Source organism: Sphaeramia orbicularis, chromosome 17 (assembly GCF_902148855.1).
Source record: "Sphaeramia orbicularis chromosome 17, fSphaOr1.1, whole genome shotgun sequence".
NCBI lineage: Eukaryota > Metazoa > Chordata > Actinopteri > Kurtiformes > Apogonidae > Sphaeramia > Sphaeramia orbicularis.
The window spans coordinates 45574027-45599579 of NC_043973.1; the positions used below are offsets into that span (position 1 = coordinate 45574027).

At 34.5% G+C, this 25553-nt stretch overlaps 1 protein-coding gene across 6 annotated transcripts in view; it reads left to right on the forward strand.

Moving 5' to 3' along the window:
- LOC115437807 (solute carrier family 12 member 7-like) overlaps positions 1 to 25553 on the forward strand; it is a 93865-nt gene that overhangs the window by 43034 nt on the left and 25278 nt on the right. For all 6 annotated transcript variants that reach the window (XM_030161155.1, XM_030161158.1, XM_030161159.1 and 3 more), the window contains 9 exons: positions 8090 to 8144; positions 9630 to 9760; positions 9847 to 9983; positions 13083 to 13187; positions 19754 to 19953; positions 20040 to 20207; positions 21393 to 21491; positions 21923 to 21980; positions 25253 to 25427. In XM_030161155.1, coding sequence (XP_030017015.1) covers positions 8090 to 8144; positions 9630 to 9760; positions 9847 to 9983; positions 13083 to 13187; positions 19754 to 19953; positions 20040 to 20207; positions 21393 to 21491; positions 21923 to 21980; positions 25253 to 25427 — 1128 coding nt within the window. The remainder of the gene's footprint in view (positions 1 to 8089; positions 8145 to 9629; positions 9761 to 9846; positions 9984 to 13082; positions 13188 to 19753; positions 19954 to 20039; positions 20208 to 21392; positions 21492 to 21922; positions 21981 to 25252; positions 25428 to 25553) is intronic.

Below are 25553 nucleotides of genomic sequence, written 5' to 3' on the forward strand. Positions count from 1 at the left end.
CCTTCCCTTAACTTACCTTACCTTAAGTGCATTTTGCTGATGCTGCTTTGTTTATTCTCTGGACTAACTTTCACCTCTGTATGATGGTTTTCAGCAGTTATTTATCTGACAAAATATCTTGTTTAGATGGTGTAGATAACGTACTGTTCTGTATTAGAAAGTCAACACATAAAGAACTTTATTATTTATCAGGAGTTCACGCATCGGACACGTTGTACCCAATTCTTTATATGCAAAACCATCACTTCTGTGAATAACATACTCAGTTTTTACTGTCATTTCAAGTTTACAGCAGCTATCTTATCTTATCTTATCTTACTTTATTTTACTTTACTTTACTTCACCTTACCTTTCCTTAACTGACCTTACCTTACCTTACTTTACTTCACTTTACCTTACCTTACCCTACTTTATCTTACCTTACCTTACTTCACTTTACCTTACCTTACCTTAACTGACCTTACCTTACTTTATTTTACTTTACCTTACCTTACTTTACTTTACTTCACTTTACCTTACCTTACCTTACCTTAACTGACCTTACCTTACTTTATTTTACTTTACCTTACTTTACTGTACTTTACTTCACTTTACCTTACCTTACCTTAACTGACCTTACCTTACCTTACCTTACTTTACTTCACTTTACCTTACCTTAACTGACCTTACCTTACCTTACTTTACTTTACTTTACTTTACCTTACCTTACTTTACTTTACTTTACTTCACTTTACCTTAACTGACCTTACTTTACTTTACTTTACTTTACTTTACTTTACTTTACTTTACTTTACTTCACTTTACTTTACTTTACTTTACTTTACTTTACTTCACTTTTCCCTTCCCTTAACTTACCTTACCTTAAGTGCATTTTGCTGATGCTGCTTTGTTTATTCTCTGGACTAACTTTCACCTCTGTATGATGGTTTTCAGTAGTTATTTATCTGACAAAATATCTTGTTTAGATGGTGCAGATAACGTACTGTTCTGTATTAGAAAGTCAACACATAAAGAACTTTTTTATTTATCAGGAGTTCACGCATCGGACACGTTGTACCCAATTCTTTACATGCAAAACCATCACTTCTGTGAATAACATACTCAGTTTTTACTGTCATTTCAAGTTTACAGCAGCTATCTTATCTTATCTTATCTTATCTTATCTTATCTTACTTTATTTTACTTTACTTTACTTCACCTTACCTTTCCTTAACTGACCTTACCTTACTTTACTTCAGTTTACCTTACCTTACCCTACTTTACCTTACCTTACCTTACTTCACTTTACCTTACCTTACTTTACTTCACTTTACCTTACCTTACCTTAACTGACCTTACCTTACTTTATTTTACTATACCTTACTTTACTGTACTTTACTTCACTTTACCTTACCTTAACTGACCTTACCTTACCTTACTTTACTTTACCTTACCTTACTTTACTTTAGTTTACCTTACCTTACTTTACTTTACTTCACTTTACCTTAACTGACCTTACCTTACTTTACTTTACTTTACCTTACCTTACCTTACTTTACCTTACTTTACTTTACTTTACTTTACTTTACTTTACTTCACTTTACCTTAACTGACTTTACTTTACTTTACTTTACTTTACTTTACTTTACTTTACTTTACTTTACTTCACTTTTCCCTTCCCTTAACTTACCTTACCTTAAGTGCATTTTGCTGATGCTGCTTTGTTTATTCTCTGGACTAACTTTCACCTCTGTATGATGGTTTTCAGTAGTTATTTATCTGACAAAATATCTTGTTTAGATGGTGTAGATAACGTACTGTTCTGTATTAGAAAGTCAACACATAAAGAACTTTATTATTTATCAGGAGTTCACGCATCGGACACGTTGTACCCAATTCTTTATATGCAAAACCATCACTTCTGTGAATAACATACTCAGTTTTTACTGTCATTTCAAGTTTATAGCAGCTATCTTATCTTATCTTTGAATAAAATAAAATAAAATAAAATAAAACAAAATGGAATAGCCTTTATTGTTCTTGTGTATGAAATGAAATTAGTTGTACTATTCCAGTCAGTGCAACACTATTAATACAAAAAAACACAATATGCCAGAAAATATGAATAGAGCAAATATAAAATTAAAAAACAAAAAAAACGGAAGAAAACGGAACATATAATTTTACTAAAAGTAAAATAACAATATAAATAAAAATACAATACAAATAAAAATAGACATAAAATATAAATAGACAATATTAACACAGTGTAACAGTATGTATATCTATGAGTCTTATTAACATAGTGTATTTATGTTTTATAAATACTGAAAAAATATTCCATTGTTTTTGCAAGAACGGGATTTTGCACAAACTGCAGAAGATTATTTCATGACTGGTTGCGCTTAATTCACATTATACACTGCTATTGCACATTTTGGAAGTGATTGTGTGAGGATACATTTAGAGAAGTGATTGTACAGAAACAGGATCGTACGTCAGTGGTAACAGATGTTGGAACAGAGCGTTAACTGTTTAACAGGCTGCAAATTCAATGATCCCAGCTCATGTGACGCAATAGGAACAAACATCACAAAAAAACCCCACAACCCTTTAAACCCCCTCAGGTCATTTTTGCGCATTTTCATCATTTTTCTGTTTTGATTTAGTGATCGTTACATCTGTGAAAGAAGAATGTTTCTTTTCAGACATATTTTTAATCTAACATCAGTTACTCTAATACACCACTCACATTTTTTGCATAAAATCATCATATGTCAATTGATTTTTTTCAACTTTTTTCCGCATAAATCTCATAAACCACTTCGGTTCTGCTCAAAACAGACAAATATTCAATCATTTTCAGGATTTTAACCTTTTAAATAAATGATCAATAAATGACGTTGCTTATATTTTTGATTTAATGAATAGCGGAGGGGTATTTATTAGTACGCATTAGTATTTTTTATGTGGCGTCAGATTTACAAGTTTTGCACCCTCTATTTAGCGAAAAACGTACATGCTAAAAATATTATTATAAAATCGTCATTTGATCAATATTTTTTCTGCTTTTTTCTTCACAAATCACTTAAACCACCTCAGCTCTGCTCAAAACAAAGAAAATATTCAATCATTTTTGGGATTTTAACCCCTTAAATACCATTTTGAATATGTGATGCAGCATGCTTAATTAAAAAAACAATGCAAAATATGAGATATTTTCCATATAATACATGTCGGAGGGATGTGGTGTTGCTTTATATGAGTCTTGGACATGTTAAAGATGATCAATAACACTGATTTCATGCATTAGAAGTTTTTGTTTAGTGCAGCACCTTCATGGTACAAAAAACAAACAAAAAAAAAGGTCGTTTGACTTACATTGAAGCCACATTTTTCAATCACACTCTCAAAAAAAACCCAAACAAACAAAAAAACTTCTGCAATGAAATCAGTGTAGTTTGGGGGCAGCCATGGCTCAGATGGTAGAGTGGGTCATCCAGTAACCCACAGGTGTCAAACATGCGGCCCGGGGGCCAAATCCGGCCCGCCAAAGGGTCCAGTCCGGCCCCTGGGATGAATTTGTGAAATGTAAAAATTACACTGAAGATATGAATCATTTTAGTTCAGGTTCCACATTCAGACCAATTTAATCTCAAGTGGGTCGGTTCAGTAAAATACTATCATAATAACCTATAAATACTCACAACTCCAAATATTTCTCTTCTAAATGTAAACATTTTTATGTCATTCTACTGTATTTACACTAAAACAAACAATCGTTTCACAAAAACACACGAATAACCTGAACAAATATGAGAAATTTGAGGTATCTGAAGTGTAAATTTACCAATATTCTGCCTCTTTATTAAATGTTTTGTGTGTTTATTGATCCACTGTGATCTGTAAGTTGTAATTTACGTGTATAAATTATAAACTGAGACGTACTATTGTTGAAATTGCAATTAGTTTTCTTAAGAATTTCAGTTTGTTCATGTTATTTACACTCAACAAAAATATAAACGCACCACTTTTGGTTTTGCTCCCATTTGTCATGAGCTGAACTCAAAGATCTAAAACTTTTTCTGTGTACACACAAGGTTTATTTCTCTCAAATATTGTTCACAAATCTGTCTAAATTTGTGTTAGTGAGCACTTCTTCTTTGCTGAGATAATCCATCCACCTCACAGGTGTGGCATATCAAGATGCTGATTAGACAGCAGGATTATTGCACAGGTGTGCCTTAGGCTGGCCACAATAAAAGGCCACTCCAAAATGTGCAGTTTTATCACACAGTACGATACCACAGATGTCACAAGTTTTGAGGGAATATGCACTGGTCATGCTGACTTCAGGAATCTCCACCAGAGCTTTTGCCTGTGAATTGAATGTTCATTTCTCTACCATAAGCCATCTCCAAAGCTGTTTCAGAGAATTCATGAAGAAGACTGTGCGAGGAAAATGTGGTCACACCAAATACTGACTGGTTTTCTGACCCCCCTGGACCACCCAATACAGTAAAAGTGCACATTTTAGAGTGGCCTTTTATTGTGGCCAGCCTAAGTCACACCTGTGCAATAATCCTGCTGTCTAATCAGCATCTTGATATGCCACACCTGTGAGGTGGATGGATTATCTCAGCAAAGGACAAAGGAGAAGTGCTCACTAACACAGATTTAGACAAATTTATGAACAATATTTGAGAGAAATAGGCCTTTTGTGTACATAGAAAAAGTTTTAGATCTTTGAGTTCAGCTCATGACAAATGGGAGCAAAAACAAAAGTGGTGCGTTTATATTTTTGTTCAGTGTACATTGTTTTAAAGGATAGTTGGTAGATGCAAACATTGTCATCACACAATTTGACTTTTTTTCGCTCTAAAACATAGAAAAAAATTTGGAGTTGACATTATTTATATATTATTATGTTATTATTTCACTGGTCCGGCCCACTGCAGATCAAATTTGGCTTAATGTTGCCCCTGAACTAAAATGAGTTTGACACCCCTGCAATAACCGAAGGGTTGGCGGTTCGAATCCTGCTCTGTCCATGTGCTGTTGTGTCCTTAGGCAAGACACTTCACCCTCCTTGCCTCCAGTGTTGCTACTCACACTGGTGTATGAATGTTCGGTGGAGGTGGGAGGGGCCGTAGGCGCAGATTGGCAGCCACACTTCTGTCAGTCTGCCCCAGGGCAACTGTGGCATCAAATGTAGTTTACCACCACCAGAGGGAGAATGTGAGAGTGAATGAATAATGGATCCACTGTACGCGCTTTGAGTATGCGTTCATAGTAAAGCGCTATATAAATCTAATCCATTATTATTATGTAGTTGTTATTTCTGCACCCACCATTTATTGTACAAATATACATATTTATGTGTGTGTGTGTGTGTGTGTGTCATGTTAAAGATTATCAGTAACACTGATTCCATTGCATTAGGAGTTTGTTTAGTGCAGGACCTTCATGGTAAAAAAAAACAAACAAAAAAAACCCTTCATTGACTTACATTGAAATCCCATTCTTTAATCTCACTTAAAAAAGACCAAAGCAAGAAACAAACTAATGCAATGAAATCAGTGTAGTTGTTATTTCTGCACCCACCATTTATTGCACAAATTACCTATTTATTTATTTATTTATTTATTTATTTATTTATTTATGTGTTTATTTATTTATTTATTTATTTATTTATTTATACTGACATTTTTTATATATATATGTTGATTTAAGATATTATGCATTATATATACTTTCTATATAATACATGGCAGAGGGATGTGGTGTTGCTTTATATAAGAGTCTTGCACATGTTAAAGATTATCAATAACACTGATTCCATTGCATTAGGACTTTGTTTAGTGCAGGACCTTCATGGTAAAAAAAAAAAAAAAAAAAAAAAAAAAAAAAAAGCTTCATTGACTTACATTGAAATCCCATTCTTTAATCTCATTTAAAAAAGACCAAAGCATGAAACAAACTAATGCAATGAAATCAGTGTAGTTGTTATTTCTGCACCCACCATTTATTGTACAAATTACTTATTTATTTATTTATTTATTTATACTGACATTTTTTTAATATATATGTTGATTTAAGATATTATGCATTATATATACTTTCTATATAATACATGGCAGAGGGATGTGGTTTTGCTTTATATAAGAGTCTTGGACATGTTAAAGATTATCAGTAACACTGATTCCATTGCATTAGGAGTTTTTGTTTAGCGCAGGACCTTCATGGTAAAAAAAATAAATAAATTAAGATAAAAATTAAAAAGCTTCATTGACTTACATTGAAGCCACGTTTTTTAATCCCACTCATAAAAAATACTAATGCAATGAACTAAGTGTAGTTGGTACTTCTGCCCCCACTAGGCAAGGCAAGGCAAGTTTATTTGTACAGCACATTTCAGCAACAAGGCAATTCAAGGTGCTTCACACAGGACATTGAAATAAAAGAAACAAAAAGAAACACATTTAAAACATTATAAAAGAAACATGTAAAAGGTGATTAAAAACAGCGAGTAATAAAACAACACATAAAATCAAAAAAATAAAATAGAATAAAATAAAAATAAAAACACACATATTAAAGTAAGAGTTGCAGTGCAGAGTTTCAAAGAGAATATAAAGTTTAAAAAGTCAAAAGCCTTTTAGTCAAAGGCAGCAGTGAACAGGTGAGTCTTTAACCTTAACTTAAAAGAACTCAGACTCTCAGCAGACCTGATATTTTCTGGTAGTTTGTTCCAGATATACGGAGCATAGAAACTGAACGCTGATTCTCCATGTTTAGTTCTGACTTTGGGAACACAGAGGAGACCTGCACCAGATGACCTGAGTGGTCTGGATGGTTCATACTGGACTAGAAGGTCTCTGATGTATTTTGGGCCTAAACCATTCAGTGCTTTATATGCTAGTAAGAAAATTTTAAAGCCTATTCTCTGAGAGACAGGGAGCCAGTGTAGAGACCTCAGAACTGGGCTGATGTGGTCCACTCTCTTGGTCTTAGTGAGGACTCGAGCTGCAGCATTCTGGATCAGTTGCAGTCGTCGAACAGACTTTTTTGGCAGACCACAGAAGATACTGTTACAGTAGTCAACTCGACTAAAGATAAATGCATGGACAAGTTTTTCAAGGTCCTGCTGCGACATCAGTCCTTTAATCCTAGAAATGTTCTTGAGGTGATAGTAAGATGACTTTGTAACTGTTTGTATGTGGTTTTTAAAATTCAGGTCTCAATCCATGACAACACCCAAATTCCTGGCCTGGTCTGAGGTTTTTAACTGAAGTGACTGGAGCTGTATGCTGATTTTAAGACGCTCCTCCTTGGGTCCAAAAACGACCACCTCAGTTTTTTCTCTGTTTAACTGAAGAAAGTTATGGCCCATCCATTCAGATATTTGCTCCATGCATTTACCCAGTGCTTGTGTGGGGCTATGGTCACCTGGGGACATTGAAATGTAGAGCTGTGTGTCATCTGCATAGTTATGGTAATCTATTTAATTTTTTTCTATGATCTGAGCCAGTGGAAGCATGTAGATGTTGAACAGAAGGGGCCCCAGGATGGAGCCTTGGGGGACTCCACATGTAATTTTGGTCTGCTCAGATTTAAAGTTACCGATTGACACAAAATAATCCCTGCCCTTTAAGTAGGATGCAAACCAATCAAGAACTGTGCCACTATTATAACTTTTTTTTTTTTTTTTTTTTTTTTTTAAGTTTTGAGCAGAGCTGAATGGGTTTAAGTTAAAAAAAAAAAAAAAAAAAAAGATCTATGTGATAGCTTAATGGCAGCAATAGCATGTATGAAATCTAATAGCAGACTTTATACATTAATGTCATGTTTAGATTCTGAGTTTCTTCCACATCCGTGTAATTAGAACACCTGAGGAAATGGGTTTGCACAATAACTGATTATTAAAATCAAATATGCATTAAATATTTGATTTATTCTGAGGTATTTCAACCGTACTTTCTTGCATTAGTTTCAACAGATCTTGTTCCATCTTTAATTAAATATGTAAATATGCATATTGAGTGATTTTACTGAGACGTTAATGTTTTATTAGTCATGAATGATCTTTTCCTTTATGTTTTTTCTTCAGACTTTGCTCACAGCCATATCGATGAGCGCCATCGCAACCAACGGAGTCGTCCCAGGTATGTTCGTTATTCTGTTTTGTCATTTTTTGCGAGATTAAAAACTGCAGATGCACCAAATCCTTTTCTAATTCTATGTCAGAATTTTAAGAAAAGGGGCAGGTTTGTTCAAATGTTTTATTATATTTAGATTTTCATGTTTATTTGGGTCGTCTTGTTGTAGAGAAGACAAATACTAAACTACCACATTCACTCATAATGTGTAATTTTTCACAGTTCCAGCCACAGATTTCCTTCTAAAGAATCCTTTGAAAACTTCTATTAATTTCCTGGAAGTTGAAAAAGCATTCAACTTCTGATGTGTGAAGATGTGAAGTTGGGTCTTTATATGAAAACTAAATATTCCACTTGAGCTGTCGGGCAAAATAAAATGTTTCCCCTTCATGTGGTAAAACACAGCTGAAATAAAAGCTGCAGTTTTGAACCATCGCATGCTTTATCTGAGTCTTTAGACCCAGTGCACTTTTGAATCAGTTCCCAAAGGAGTTTTTCTCTATCTTTATTATTTTTTAAGTGATTTAACCGCCTTTGAGTGTCCAAAAAAGCGCTATATAAGTGTGATGTATTATTATTATTATTATTATTATTATTTATAATATTATCCTCTGTATATTTGCATTTTTTCAGTGTAAATCCTGTATTTTCCTGTATTTAATTCACTGATCATGTAGATGTTTATTAAAGTGCGGAGTAAATTCAAAGGTTATGATATCAGAAACATGCACTGGACAAAAATCCAAATCTTAAATCTTAACAAGTGTATTTTTCTCATTTCTACTCAATATATCTCATCACACTTAAAATACAACACAATCACCTAAAGAGTTCCATTGGCAGGTTTTTTCTTTTTTTTTTTTTTTTTTTTTTGCTAAATTAAAGATTTTATTTTAATTATTTATTTTTTTGCTTAATTCAAGCAAAAAAAAATCTGCCAGTGGAACAAGTGAAAATTATCTCTCTAAGATTTCTTAAAATAAGATTTTCTTTTGTTTTTTTTTTTTTTAATTTTTAAAAATTATTTTTTTTCATTTTTTCATTTATTTTTTTATTTATTTATTTATTTTTTTAATAAGATTTTCAAGATCTATTGTCTAAAAATCAGTTCTTATGTCTCAATGAAAAGTTACTCCTTATTTTAAGTGTGATGCGATATTTTGACCAGAAATGAGAAAAATACACTTGGTAAGATTTAGATTTTTCCCAATGTGTAAAACAAAACAAAACAAAAAAAACTGAAGAAAAAGTGGAATAATATATTATAAACGGTGATAAATCACTTTTTGGGAGCTGCCACTGAAGTAGCTCTGGGTCTTTATGGGTTAAACTTGTATTGACTTGATTCATTCTCATCTTCATGCATGTGTCTGAACTTGTTGTTTTTTTTTTTTTTTTTTTTTAGTTTTCTAATGCTTAAGTGTTTAATAGAGTGGAATATTTGTGACTGGTTCCTGCAGAAACACTCTTACACTTTACTTCTTCTTAAAGCTGGCGGCTCCTACTACATGATCTCCAGGTCTTTGGGTCCAGAGTTCGGAGGAGCCGTGGGTCTCTGTTTCTACCTCGGTACCACCTTCGCTGGGTCCTTGTACATACTGGGTACCATCGAGATTCTACTGGTACTGACATGATCGACCCTAAACGCATCGCTCGTGTCCTCCTGGATGCTACATTCACTGTCTGTCTGCTGCTTTTTCACCTCCAGACCTACATCGTCCCAAAGGCGACGGTGTTCCAGGCTGAAAGTAAAGAAACGGAAGGGGCTGCCTTGCTCAATAACATGCGAGTCTATGGAACGTGTTGCCTGGTTCTCATGGCGCTGGTGGTGTTTGTAGGGGTGAAGTAAGTAGGGATCGACCGATATCAGCATTGATATTTGGCATTTTGACACATATGGGCATCGGCCTTTTTATTATTAATCCAACGGTCAATAAGAGATCCATTTCAAACTGGGTTATTTTAGCACTGATGCAGCCACATCGCTCTCGGTCCGCGAAAGTGAAACTTAACGCTCATTTCCCTTTTCCCTACCTCCTGAGTCTTCACAAACTTCCATTGGGGGGGGGGGGGGGGGTAGTAGGCCAGTTTCCATCATACTTATAATACCAAGGGGGCGGGTGCGAAAGTGAAACTTAACGCTCATCTACCTTTTCCCTACCTCCTGAGTCTTCACAAACTTCCACTGGGGGGGGGGGGGTAGTAGGCCAGTTTCCATCATACTTATAATACCAAGGGGGGGGGGGGGGGGTGTGAAAGTGAAAGTGGAACTTAACGCTCATCTACGTTTTCCTTACCTCCTGAGTCTTCACAAACTTCCACTGGGGGGGGGGGGGGTAGTAGGCCAGTTTCCATCATACTTATAATACCAAGGGGGGGGGTGTGTGAAAGTGAAAGTGGAACTTAACGCTCATCTATGTTTTCCTTACCTCCTGAGTCTTCACAAACTTCCATTTGGGGGGGGGGTCCATCATACTTATAATACATTGGGTGGGGTGGGGGGGGGGGTGAAAGTGAAACTTAACGCTCATTTCCCTTTTCCCTACCTCCTGAATCTTCACAAACTTACTGGTGCAGGACAAGTTTAGATTGTGATTAAAAGTAAATGCCAAGGTTTGACAGTGAAATAATCCTGGTGGGAAGAGGGGGTACATGCGCAGTTCAGTGTGTGGGGGGGGGGGGGGGGAGGGGGGGTACACCGGTTTCCATCATACTTATAATACTATAGGAGGGGGGCAATGCGAAAGTGAAAGTGAAACTTAACGCTCATTTTCCCTACCTCCTGAATCTTCACAAACTTCCACTTGGGGGGTAGGCTGGTTTCCATCATACTTATAATACATGGGGGGTGTGTGTGTGAAAGTGAAAGTGAAACTTAACGCTCATTTCCCTTTTCCCTACCTCCTGAATCTTCACAAACTTCCATGGGGGGGGGGGGGGGGGGGGGGTAGGCCAGTTACCATCATACTTATAATAATAAGGGGGGGGAGTGAAAGTGAAACTTAACTCATTTTACTTAGCTCATTTACCTTTTCCCTACCTCCTGAATCTTCACAAACTTTCATTTTTTGCAGGAGGGGGGGTCCATCATACTTATAATACTATGGGGGGGTGGGGGGTGCGAAAGTGAAACTTAACGCTCATTTCCCTTTTCCCTACCTCCTGAATCTTCACAAACTTACTGGTGCAGGACAAGTTTAGATTGTGATTAAAAGTAAATGCCAAGGTTTGACAGTGAAATAATCCTGGTGGGAAGGGGGGGTACATGCGCAGTTCAGCGCGGGGGGGGGGGGGGGGGGGGGGGGTACACCAGTTTCCATCATACTTATAATACTATAGGAGGGGGGCAATGCGAAAGTGAAAGTGAAACTTAACGCTCATTTTCCCTACCTCCTGAATCTTCACAAACTTCCACTTGGGGGGTAGGCTGGTTTCCATCATACTTATAATACTATGGGGGGGGGGGTGCGAAAGTGAAAGTGAAACTTAACGCTCATTTCCCTTTTCCCTACCTCCTGAATCTTCACAAACTTCCATTTGAGAGGGCAGGACATTTGTCCAGGCCTATTACATACAGGGTTATTCAAAAAGAATGAACCGATTTCTTGACGCATTTCTTCAGTTGTCGAGCATCGTCATGGAACGACTCGGTGACCATTTGAAAGAGGAGTTTTCTAAGTTTTGATTGGCTGCCACAGGGACAGCAGGGGTGATGGATTGATCTGAAGGGGGTCCTAGACCTTGCTCTTTGTGCTCGGCCTGCGAGATCTCCAGACCTCACCATGTGTGATTTTTTTTTTTTTTTTTTTTTTTTTTTTCTTGTGGAGATACGTAAAAGATCACGTTTATGTTCCACCGTTACCCACTAACCTCGATGACCTTAAACATCAAATAACAACAGCGATCAACTCAATAGATCGTGATATGCTGATACGCATCTGAGAGGAGTCCTCTGATCACATTGATGTTGTCAGTGCTGCAGGTGGTGGACACAATGAACTTTTGTAAGACAGGAAATAAAAGTTGACTGTGAGTAGAATACTTGTGACTTGGCTGGAGTTTTCTATTGCTTTTCCTTATTAAAATATTGCGTAATGAAATCAGTTCATTCTTTCTAAATAACCCTGTATTATACATATGTATAATAAGTCTAATGCGACAATCATGGGGTTTTTTTGGATGAAATGTATGGTGTGAAAAATACCATTTCAGTTCTATTTTTTTTTTGGAATTCAAGTTTTTATTTAACTTTTCAAAGGCTTGGTACATGGCAAACTTAATATGTTTCTCTATACATGAACAGGTAGTGTATAATTAACAATTAACTTTGGTGACAGACTCGACATACTCTTTATCTCATAAACATAAAAGATCAAAAATAAAATCATTAAATAAAAGACTGGCAGCAGATACAAAAGAAGGTGGATACATAATAATATTAACTAATAAATATCTGTATAGACACACACATCTGTACATGCACTCATACATTCATATTTCACATTTCAGTTATATTGAAATTTTGGAAAAATTTATTTAATGTAGAAACTTTTGGGAGCTATTTATTTGTTAAATTTTTCATTTAACTTTGTAAGACATGCTGCTGAGCCTGGGAAGTTTTAAACAAAGATGTCTATTGTCTAAGATTAAAAAAAAAAACAAAAAAAAAAAAACCTTTAACATTTTGCAAATCTGAAAATCTGTTAAATAAACATATGCTTAAAGGTATTTAAAGTTTAAACGAAGTCGGAGTTCGTACTATTCAAAATTTTGACGCTAATATTTTCACTTTTACTGCAAATGAATATCAGCTCCAAATAACGGTTATCAGCCTCGGTATCGGCCCTCAAAAAAACGTATCGGTTGATCTGTAGACGTAAGTATCTGTACCGAATAAACGAAGCATAAAAGCATCCGACTTCTTTGTTCTGGCTTTGTCTGCAGGTACGTCAACAAACTGGCCCTGGTGTTTCTGTCCTGTGTGGTTCTGTCGATCTTGGCGACTTACGCAGGAGTCATCAAGACGCTCATCGAACCGCCCGAGTTCAAGTAGGTTATTGGTTTTCAGAATCAGTATGTCGATATTTTAGTACTTTTACATTCTCCGTCTTAGCAACAGGTTCAGCGGCGAGTTGTCCTTTGGTGTCAGAGTTGAAACTGTCCATTTGTTGAAAGGGTGAAGCTGGGTTATATTTGTTTTTGTTTTTTTGTTTGTTTTTTTTTTGTTTATTTTTTTTAATCAACGCAATCACATTTTTATTTTCATTTTCATTTCCGCTTAACAAACCAAGTCTAACAGAGGCATTTCAGGGGATACAATATTACTGGAATGGATTCTCAGAACAAGAACACCAACAGTGAGCCCAAGACATAAGAACGTGTCATTGGATACCATTGAAACACAGTGATACTGTGAAGAAAAAAGAAAAGAAAAGAAAAGTTAACTAGAAAAGCACTCGAAGAGCGCAGACCTCCACCAAGGCTGATCAGTGGCCCCCCCCGTGGGCCCCCCCACACCAAGGAGGTTATGTTTTTGCTAGGGTTTGTTTGTTTGTCTGTCTGTCTGTCTGTCTGTTTGTCTGTCCGTTAGTGTGCAACATAACTCAAAAAGTTATGGACAGATTTTGAAATTTTCTGGTCTGCGCCCCCCCCCCCGTGGGCCCCCCCACCCCCGATCACCACCAAAATTTAATCATTTCTTCCTTATCCCATTTCCAACAAACCCTGAAAATTTCATCCAAATCTGTCCATAACTTTTTGAGTTATGTTGCACACTAACGGACAGACAAACAGACAGACAAACAAACAAACAAACTAGAAAAGCACTCGGAGAGCGCAGACCTCCGCCAAGCGCAAAAATTCCCCACATAATCGCTGATACAAATCCTACATTTATTTTTTAAAATAAAATCCGCCTTCTGGATCAGATCCGGATCAGCCTTTGAAATGTGATAGAGGACCCCATTGTCAATTCCTGAGTTAAATTTCATAAGTTTTGGTCAATAATTAAGCGAGATATTGGGAAATGAAAATTTTGGCCCCATTTACCACAATGTTAACGAAAATTTCAAAGTGATCCAGAATCCAGGATTTCTTCCGGATCACCCCCAAAAGTTAATCATTTCTTCCTTATCCCATTTCCAACAAACCCTGAAAATTTCATCAAAATCTGTCCATAACTTTTTGAGTTATGTTGCACACTAACGGACAGACAAACAGACAAACAAACAAACAAACAAACCCTGGCAAAAACATAACCTCCTTGGCGGAGGTAATTATACTCTCAAAAAATAAAAATGCACACATAATCTACAAAAATACACACAAAACATGCAGACACATATGAGATACGTCATCTTCTACAACATTGATTCACCAGTAAAACCCATGGAGCTGAACCAGTGACAGTGGATGGACACACTGGGTTTATGTTCAGTTAATGATAGATTTTACTGAAAAAGTCACTTTTTCTTCAGTTTTCTCTGTTTTTGATACAATAATCCTCTACTTTAATCTGATCTTTAATGAACATATGCATGATCAGTCAATTGAATATAGGAAAATACCTGATTTTCACTGAAAAAATGCAAAATACAGAGGATAATATTATAATAAATGATGATAAATCACTGAAGAAAGGTTAAATAAATAAACATTAACCCTCAAAGACTCAAACAGCTTCTGGATACCAAAACCATCTACTGATGTAAACTGTCTAATACCTGTTGATCCACTAATCCTATCAATACATGTAAATAATTGGTATTAAATATAGTTCTTCATCTGTTTTTTTTTATTTATCTTTTTATGTGCAGTGTAACAGTACATACAAAGAAGCAGAATTACAATGCATTCATTATACATTGCCTTTTTATATCGTGAAGCTGGGTTAAGCTATTTCAAGACCTTTGCTGTCATTGTTTTGCAGTTGCTTGTGATGTCAAGAAGGTGGAGAGTTTCACACAAATGTCCTAAGGCGAGTTTATTGAGGACAGAAACCTCCTGTGCAGTAAAAAGGACACAAGATAACTTTATCTTCAAAGCAAAATTCATTTTGAGCACGTAAATAGGAAGAAGACAACAGATCTCTGTACTATTTACTTTCCACCACTCTGAAGGCACATCATGGTCCATGGACGCCGCTGTAACTCTTTAATATACACTATTGTACTGGGATAAGTGTTGGGACGTCTGCTGTTACACACACATGATTTTTTTTTTTTAATATTTACCTCCGCCAAGGAGGTTATGTTTTTGCCAGGGTTTGTTTGTCTGTCCGTTAGTGTGCAACATAACTCAAAAAGTTATGGACAGATTTTGATGAAATTTTCAGGGTTTGTTGGAAATGGGATAAGGAAGAAATAATTAACTTTTGGGGGTGATCCGGAAGAAATCCTGGATTCTGGATCACTTTGAAATTTTCGTTAACATTGTGGTAAATGGGGCCAAAATTTTTGTTTCCCAATATCTCGCTTAATTATTGACCAAAACTCATGAAATTTAACTCAGGAATTGACAATGGGGTCCTCTATCACATTTCAAAGGCTGATCCGGATCTGATCCAGAAGGCGGATTTTATCTCAATTTATATAAAAAATGGGGGTGCCCTTACTTTTTGGCCTACTGTGCCTTTAATATTAAAGGTAGAAATTTCTGACAAGCGCCATCGTGTAGCTCAGTCAGTTCCGCATCGGGAGTATGCCACCGGATTTCATGTAGCTTTAATACTTAAGGAGCTAGATCCAGAAGAAAACCGCCATTACGAGAAATGTGATTTTCATGAATAACTACTGAACTAATAAGGATATAATTATGAATCCAGTTGCTAATGGTATGTTTTCATGGTCAAGGAATCTTAAAATATAGGTCAAATAAATATGAGACTAATATTTATGGTGGAAATCACAATATGGAGGAATTGTGCAAATCTCATGCAATTTGACTCAGGGATTTACAATGGGGTGTTCTATCAAATGGCAAAGACTGATCCGGATCTTTCAAAAAGTTATGGACAGATTTGGATGAAAATTTCAGGACATATTAATACTGGCACAAGGAACAAATGATTAAATTTTGGTGGTGATCGAGGGGGGGGGGGGGGCAGGCACTGATCTGCCTAGGCGGAGGTCTGCGCTCTCAGAGTGCTTTTCTAGTTATACTTTATTTTTATTTGTTTTATCATCAGACAATACAACACAGAAACTAGGGGTCACTAGTTGAAGACAAAATATTTCAATGACAGACAGTTGTAATTCTGCTTTCTTTTGTTTATAGTCCCGCCATTTTCTCCAGCACTTTATGAAGATATGTTCCTTGATCCGTAGGTAATAAGTTAATCTTTCCATAGAGTAGATATTTTCAATTATAGCCACTGATCTTCACGGGGTGCATCAGTTTTGAGCCAGTTCTTTGTTATGGCCTTTTTGGAAGCAATTCTAAGAATCTGAAAGAGGTCTTCTTTCTCTAAAACATCTCCAGGTAGCAGTCCCAGCCAAAAAAAAAAAAAAAAACTTTAGGTCCTAAGGAATTGTGAAAGTCATAATGCCCTCAATTATTTCAAAAAGCCTTTCCCAGAAAGACTTCAACTTTGTACATGTCCAGAAAACATGAGCGTGATTAGCACTTGTATGATGAAATTCTTTATTCCACGGGTGTCACACTCATTTTAGTTCAGTTCCACATTCAGCCCAATTTGATCTCCAGTGGGCTGAACTAGTAAAATGATAACAGTGAAAAAAGTTAAATTCTATTATGATCTGGTTTACATTTACAAAGTTTCCTTAAAAATCGGAATAATATGAGCAACTTGAATTGTCTTAAGAAAAACAAGTGTAATTTTAACAATATTCTGTCTCGTTTTATCAGTTTATCATTTGCACATGCGCGTTACAATCGCACAAAACATTTAGTAACAGGCAGAATATTATTAAAATTGCATTTGCTTTTCTTAAGACATTTCCATTTGTTCATATTTGTTCAGGTTATTCACATTTTTTGTAAAAATATAGTTTGGTAATATAAAAATTTTCATGTAATTTTACTTTTTTACACCAAAAAAACAAAGAGAAAGTTTGGGGTTGTCATTATTTATAGGTTATTATGATAATATTACTGGTCTGACCCACTTGAAATCTAATTGTACTGTATGTGTCTATATGTGGAACCTGAATTAAAATGATTTTGACACCACTGATTGTTAATGTCTTCTGAATAATTTTTGCATTTCAGAAATTCATCCCGCGGGCTGGATTTGGCCCCCGAGCCACATATTTGACACCTGAGCTTTACTCAGTCATCACATAATAATACAACCAGTGTCAACAACAACACTACAAACATTACAAACATTGCCAACAGGTTAATGACTGGAAAGGCCCAGGCAGAAGCAGAATGTTTATATTAATGCCTGTCCTACATAACAAATTCAGCTACCCAGCATTCAGTATAGGAAAAAGAAAAAAAACAACAATGCATACAACCAAACAAACAAGTAAAAACATAAAAAGGTGAAAATAAATCAGAAAAATAGAAAATTTAACCCACCAAATTAATGGTAATTTAATATAGAATCAAAAATAAATTATTTACCTATTACTTATTAGAGCTTAACAGTTATATCCTTCAAAAATTGCCTAAATATCAAAAATGGGCTACACATTCTTAAATCCATGCTGGCCTCATTCCATAGTTATACAGACTTCAGCTGATTCAGAACTCTGCAGCTAGGTTATTAACCAAAACCAAGAGAGAGCACATTACTCCAGTGTTGGTTTCCCTGCACTGGCTACCGGTAACCTACAGAATTGATTTTAAGATACTCCTCCTCACGTATAAAGCTCTAAATGGAACCGGACCAAGTTACATTGCAAACTCACTGATCAATTACGTACAAACTAGAACACTGAGGTCATCAAACGCAGGGTTACTAGCGACTCCCAGAAATATTACAAAGAAAATGGGGGACGCAGCCTTTACTAACTATGCACCAAAGTTATGGAATACAATTCCAAAAGACATTAGAGAAGCCAGTTCACTGAATATATTTAAAACCAAATTAAAAACATTTTTATTCTCATCAGCCTTTGAAAGGAGATAAAAATGGGGTCACAATTCAGGAACCAGGAATGTGCGGTTTTTATTTTTATTTTATTTTATTGTATTTCTGTTTTTATTTTTTATTTTATTGTATTTCAAATTTCATCTTATTTCTTGCACTTCAAAAATTCTATGTATAATCAAATATTTTAATGTGCGCTGCTTTTATTTTTATTTTATTGTATTTCTCTCACATTTCATCTTATTTCTTGCACTTCAAAAATTCTATGCATAATCAAATATTTTTAATGTGCGCTGTTTTTATATTTATTTTTATTTTATTGTATTTCTAATCAAATCTTAATGTATTTTAATATTGTATTTTTTTCAATCAATGTGAAGCACTTTGGGCTACAATTTCTGTATGAAAGGTGCTATACAAATAAAGTTTATTAATATTATTATTATTATTATTATTATTATTATTATTATTATTATAGTTGAACTCCAACAACAGATATGCCCACACTGTCTCCAATAATATTGTTGGTGTCCCTTTACTTTCGTAGTTACATAAAAAACACATGAATTTTAATGCCATCCCATTCTTCATCTGTAGGGTTTTATTCAATTCAGTTTTATTTATAGAGCTCTCATGGGGCTTTACAGAATTAGTTGAATATGAAAATAAACAACAGTCAAATAAACAGTCGATGAAGGAAATGGATGAATGTCCCGGGCATCCCCATATTTCTGGTGTAATTCAATCCTTCCATGAAATAATCATTTAAAAAAAAGAAACAAAACAAATTTTAAAAATTGCCTTATTAACAGTATCGTCATATATCGTGATATATCGTATCGTGACCCTAGTATTGTGATTTGTATCATATTGCCAGATTACACAGCTCTAGTCCCAAAACTTTCTGCAATATAGTGTGTATTAATCCGTCATTTGTTTACATTGAAATCCAATCTTTTGACTAGGGCTGTGTATTGGGAAGAATCTGGTGATACGATACAAATCACAATACTCAGATCACGATACGATATATCACGATACCGTTAAAAAGGCACTATTTTATTGGTTTTCTTTCTTTTTTAAAACATCATACCCTGGAAGAACGGAATTTCACCACAAATCTGCATAAATACGAAACACATTTTTATTTGGTCACAACAGGATCTAATGCTATGTCACAAAATGTTCCTGTGTTCAAACTTTGATTATGTTTTACAGACATTACAGTTCAAATTTTCATATTCTATTAGTTCATAACTAACATGACAACATTATTTTTGTGCAATCCCAACAAAGGAACTAACATTATTTAATAAAAGTGTTAAATAAAAAAAATATATATATATATATATATAAACAAAAAAGAAAAACAAAACAAAAATGAACCTCCACCATATCTGCATTTGAAAAAATACCTAAAAATATCGATACAGTATTTTTTAATATCGATACAGTAAATGAAATTGTGAAATGAAATATCACGATATATTGCCGAACCGATATTTTCTTACACCCCTACTTTTGACTGTTTCTGTAACTTGTCTTTGTCTCTTTTCAGTGTCTGTCTTCTGGGAAACCGCTCGCTAAAGAACGACAACTTTGAAATTTGCGCGAAAACAAAGGATGTGAAAAACACCACAGTGAACATGGAGCTGTGGGCTCTGTTCTGTACCAACAACACCTGCGACGACTACTTTGAGCTCAACAACCTGACGGAGATCCCGGCCATACCGGGGCTGCTCAGTGGAGTCATCAGAGGTGAGGAGGACGAAGGTTCTGCTGTAGACTGAACCCTGTGGGCTCCACTGTTCAGCTGAGGAGGCTTCTGTCTGTTTACGTTCCAGATAACCTGTGGGGGAACTACGGTCCAGCTCAGACATTAATTGAGAAAAGGAACCTGTCTTCAGTCCCAGCTAAGGACGTGACCAAAGACTTCTATAAACCCTACATCTTCAGAGACATCACCACTTATTTCACACTGCTGGTGGGAATATACTTCCCCTCTGTCACAGGTAAATAATCTGTACAAATATGAAAACATGTACCATACAACTGTACAAGTCTGCACTAGGAAGGATTATTATTATTATTATTATTATTATTATTATTATTATTATTATTATTATTGTTGTTGTTATTATTGTTATTGTTATTATTATTATTGTTCTTTGTAGTTGTAGTAGTATCACTTACATACTTATATTACTTATATAGCGTTGTTACAACTACTATTACTATTATCACTATTATAACTTGTGTGATTATCAAACTATATACACATATAGGTACATATTTTACAAATCATAATTTTGTAACATAATTACTTATTATTATTACTACTACTTTATTTTTACTACCTTGTTCTACTAGTACTTTCTTCTATTTTTATAGTTGTTGTTATTAATATTGTCTTGCAACACTTACATACTTATGTTACTTATATAGCGTCATTATGACTACTGTTACTATTATCACTTTATTATAACTTCAACCTGTGATTATTAATATAAATGTAAGTACATATTTTGCATATTATAGCATAATTACTTATTTATTACTATTTTTTATTATTATTACTTTACTATTACTACCTTGTTCTACTAGTACTTTCTAATGTGCAATTGACTGGTTTTTAACTACTGTTTTTATAGTTATTGCTATTAATGTTTTATGTAATATTTACATCCTTATAGCACTGTTATGACTACTATTGCTATTATCACTTTATTATAACTTTTATTGTGTGATTATTATACTATATAAATATATGTCATATATATATGTACATATTGTGGATAGTATATTATAATATAATTACTTATTTATTATTACTACTTTATTATTACGATCTTGTTCTATTAGTACTTTCTAACGTGCAATTAACTATTTTTTCACTACTGTTTTTATAGTTATTGTTATTAATATTGTCCTGTACTATTTCTTATATGTATACGTTCTGCATTGTACTGCTATTGGAACCTCAATTTCCTGAGCGATCAATGACGTTCTATCGAATGTAATGTAATGTAATGTAATGTAATGTAATTTAATTTAATTTAATTTAATTTAATTTAATTTAATTTAATTTAATTTAATTTTATTTTATTTTATTTTATTTTATTTTATTTTATCTATTCTAATCTAATCTATACAGTCAGTCTGCTGATGTTTTTCTGTGTGTTTGTATTTCATGTTAGGTATAATGGCTGGATCAAACAGATCAGGTGATCTCAGAGATGCTCAGAGGTCGATCCCCATTGGAACCATCATGGCCATCCTGACCACGTCCTTCATCTGTATCCTCTTTAAATACGGATGCTGCAAACTGGGATGTATTGACAAGGATTTATTTAAACCTGATTTTACTTTACATTTTAAGTCACTTCTTATATTTTGGATTGCACATCACTTTATATGTACTTTAATTCAACAAAACTAGCATCTCCTATTTATTAATTTAGATTTTCATGAATAAACTTAGATTTACTAAACAGAAGTGAATGTTAATTCTTCAACATTTAAAACTTACTTCTTCTAAGATGAGATTAAACCCAGCCTTGTTTTTGCAGACTTGCCTTAATGTCTATTTACCGCATCTGTTTAATATAATTTCTTATAATATAAGAATGAGTGGAAGGTATGAGCTGATAATGTAGAGCAGGGAAACAGTCAATTACTGCAAAGTTAATATAAAAAGTGTGTATTTGTGCTTTAACACGTCCATCAGACATCTCCTTTGTCGTCTTGTTTGGAGCCTGTATTGAAGGAGTGGTTCTAAGAGACAAGTACGTCACAAAGGCCTCTACATTATATCTACATTTTCATCTGCGTAAAGAAACACTTACTGCCATATTCATTCTTTTATTTATTTTCTGAACTGCTTAATCACCTGGAGGGTCACAGCGGTGTCATCTCTGTACAGATAATTATTGTCGGGCAGAAACCTCTTATGTCCAAGACCGTTATTTTTCAGGATACTGGAAAAATTATGTATATTCTAAATAAATGAATGGAGTTAAGAGATTTAGTCACAAGCCCTTTTGATTTAAAATGTACACTTGCTTTATATTACAGTTTAATTTATCCATATCCATTGTATTGTAATATGGTGTGGCCAAGCACTTTCCCATCAACTTTAGATAAAATATTGATCTTACAAAAGCGCTTTGTTCGAATTGCAACCCACTCTAAGCCACTGACCTCTTCTGCTAATTTATTCTTCAAACTAAATTTACTTAATACTTTTGATATTAATATCTGCCAAATTTGTATTTTTATGTGTAAAGTCCAGTATAATCAAAGTACCTTGCCTGAGCATTTCATCTTGTATTTTGCAACCAGTGCTGCAGTTCATAGATACAATAAATAAAATCAACATTTTCGTTTGCCTAAATGTGTCGCATCAAGGCCTCAGTTTTGTATTTGGTATAGAGCACAGGTGTCAAACATACGACCTGGGGGTCAAAACCGGCCCACCAAAGGGTCCAATCCGGCCCCTCGGATGAATTTGTGAAATGCAAAAATTATAATGAAGATATTAACAATCAAGGATGAGAAAATCATTTTAGGTGAATTCAATCTGAAGTGGGTCAGAACCAGTAAAATACCATCATAACAACCTATAAATAATGAAAAACGCAAATTTTTGTCTTTTTTTTTAGTGTAAAAAAAGTAAGATTACACAAAAATGTTTACATTTACAGACTATCCTTTAACAAAAAAAATGTGAATAACCTGAACAAATAAGAACAATATGAAATTTCTTGAGATACGTATGTAGAATTTTAACAATATTTTGCCTCTTACTAAAAGTTTTCTGTATTTGTAGATCCACTGTGATCTGTAAACTGTGATGCGTATGTATAAATGATAAACTAAGGCGTTATATTGTTAACATTGCACTTATTTTTCTTCAGAATGTTCAGGTTGTTCATATTTGTTCATGTTATGTTCAAGTACAGTTTGTAGATGTGAACATTTTCATTATGGAATTTTACTTTTTTCACTCAAAAACAGAGAAAACTTTGGTGTTGACATTATTTATAAGTTCTTAAGCTATTATTTATATTATTTTCCTAGTCTGGCCCACTTTAGATCAGATTAGGCTGTATGTGGCCCCTGAACTAACATGAGTTTGACGCCCCTGGTATAGAGGGTGTAAATTGTGGTGTAAATTTTCACATGTTCTTGGAAATGGCACATCAGAATATCCTTTAAGAAATATTTAAAGAAATCAGTTATGATATCGCATTGATACATATGTTACATACATATGATACATACATATATGTTTTAATTCTGTAAAGCACTTTGTGTTGCATCTGTGCATGATAAGCGCTCTATAAATAAAGGTTGATTGATTGATTGATATATACAGGGTGGGGAAGCAAAATGTACAATATTTTGAGGCAGGGATTGAAAGACAGTGTATGACCAATTAGTTTATTGAAAGTCATGAGAATTTATTTGCCACAAGAAAATTGACATAATAGAAAATGTTTTTATTCTATGTGTCCTCCTTCTTTCTCAATAACTGCCTTCACACGCTTCCTGAAACTTGCGCAAGTGTTCCTCAAATATTCGGGTGACAACTTCTCCCATTCTTCTTTAATAGTATCTTTAAGAAAGTCGACATTGCTGTGTGATGTTCTTTTGGTAGCATGTTCTAAAACGCCCCAAACAGCAGAATCCAGAGGGTTTAGATCTGGGCTAGAAGGCGGACATAAACATGATTCCCAAAAATTGCTAAAGTTGGATTTGTTGCTGTTGTCAACAAGTGTTTTGGTGTTCTTGTGTAAGATTTTAACTTCAAATCATATTTTACTGCATTTCTAACGGTCTTGTTGTCTACCTCAAGTTCAATTGCCATTTTTCTCATGGATTTGGTTGGATAGTTTAGGATTTTGGATTTGAGAGCTTTAATAAAAGCTTTGGTACGTTTTTTGTTGCTTCCTCCACTTCCAGACTTTCTCGTAATAGTTTTGCTCATAGTCATTCTCTTCTTTCCATTATAAACAGTCTTTATGGACACTCCAACTATTTTTGAAATCTCCTTTGGTGTGACGAGTGCATTCAGCAAATCACACACTCTTTGACGTTTGCTTTCCTGATTACTCATATGGGCAAAAGTTTCTGAAAAGGTATGGATAATAGTGTTAGGTATGATTATGACATCAATATATGTTTGGTTTCAGAACAATTGACGTAGTGCCTGCTGAGAAAAAACAACTAAATGTTCATTGTAAATTTTGCTTCCCCACCCTGTATATATTTATATGGTCTCTTTTTTTAATGAATTCTGAAAGTGTACGGACTATGGAAGTCTCCTAACTTTTATAATGTTTATGTATTTATAAGGTGGAGGCTTTAAAACAAGCTATTTTAGGCTTTCTGCCTCTAACTGCACCTTTACATATTTAAAACCAAATTAAAAACATTTTTATTCTCATCAGCCTTTGAAAGGAGATAAAAATGGGGTCACAATTCAGGAACCAGGAATGTGCGGTTTTTATTTTTATTTTATTTTATTGTATTTCTGTTTTTATTTTTTATTTTATTGTATTTCAAATTTCATCTTATTTCTTGCACTTCAAAAATTCTATGCATAATCAAATATTTTAATGTGCGCTGTTTTTATATTTATTTTTATTTTATTATATTTCTCTCAGATTTCATTTTATTTCTTGATGTATAATCAGATCTTAATGTATTTTAATGTATTTTTTCAATCAATGTGAAGCACTTTGGGCTACAATTTCTGTATGAAAGGTGCTATACAAATACAGTTTATTATTATTATTATTATTATTATTATTATTTACTGTTTTATTTTGACTTTAATCAATCTTATGTTTGTGCAAAATAAATCAATAAATCAACACTTTCATTGATTAAATATTTCTTACACCATCAGGCCAACGTGAAGACAGACCAGTAGAATCGTTTTATGACAAAAAACAAAAAAACAAAAATGGACTTACGAGGTTTTCCCCCGACAGCGACGATACGTACCAGTTTAATGGCAGAAGTCTTTGATTGTTTGCTGTGTCTGTTGCAGGTTTGGAGACTCTGTAAAGAAAAAGCCGGTGATCGGCGTCCTGGCGTGGCCATCACCGTGGGTGATTGTGATTGGCTCGTTCTTCTCCTGTTGTGGGGCGGGGCTACAGAGTCTCACCGGGGCTCCGCGGCTTCTGCAGGCCATCGCTCGTGATGGTATCGTCCCTTTCCTCCAGGTATGTGGTCTGTTATTCATCCAAATGCACTTATTGAGCTTTGTGCTTTGGGCTCGAATGTTTCTTTGCAGCTTTTCTACCTAATTCCAAATGTCATAGTCACATATCAGCGGATTTGTTTAGTTT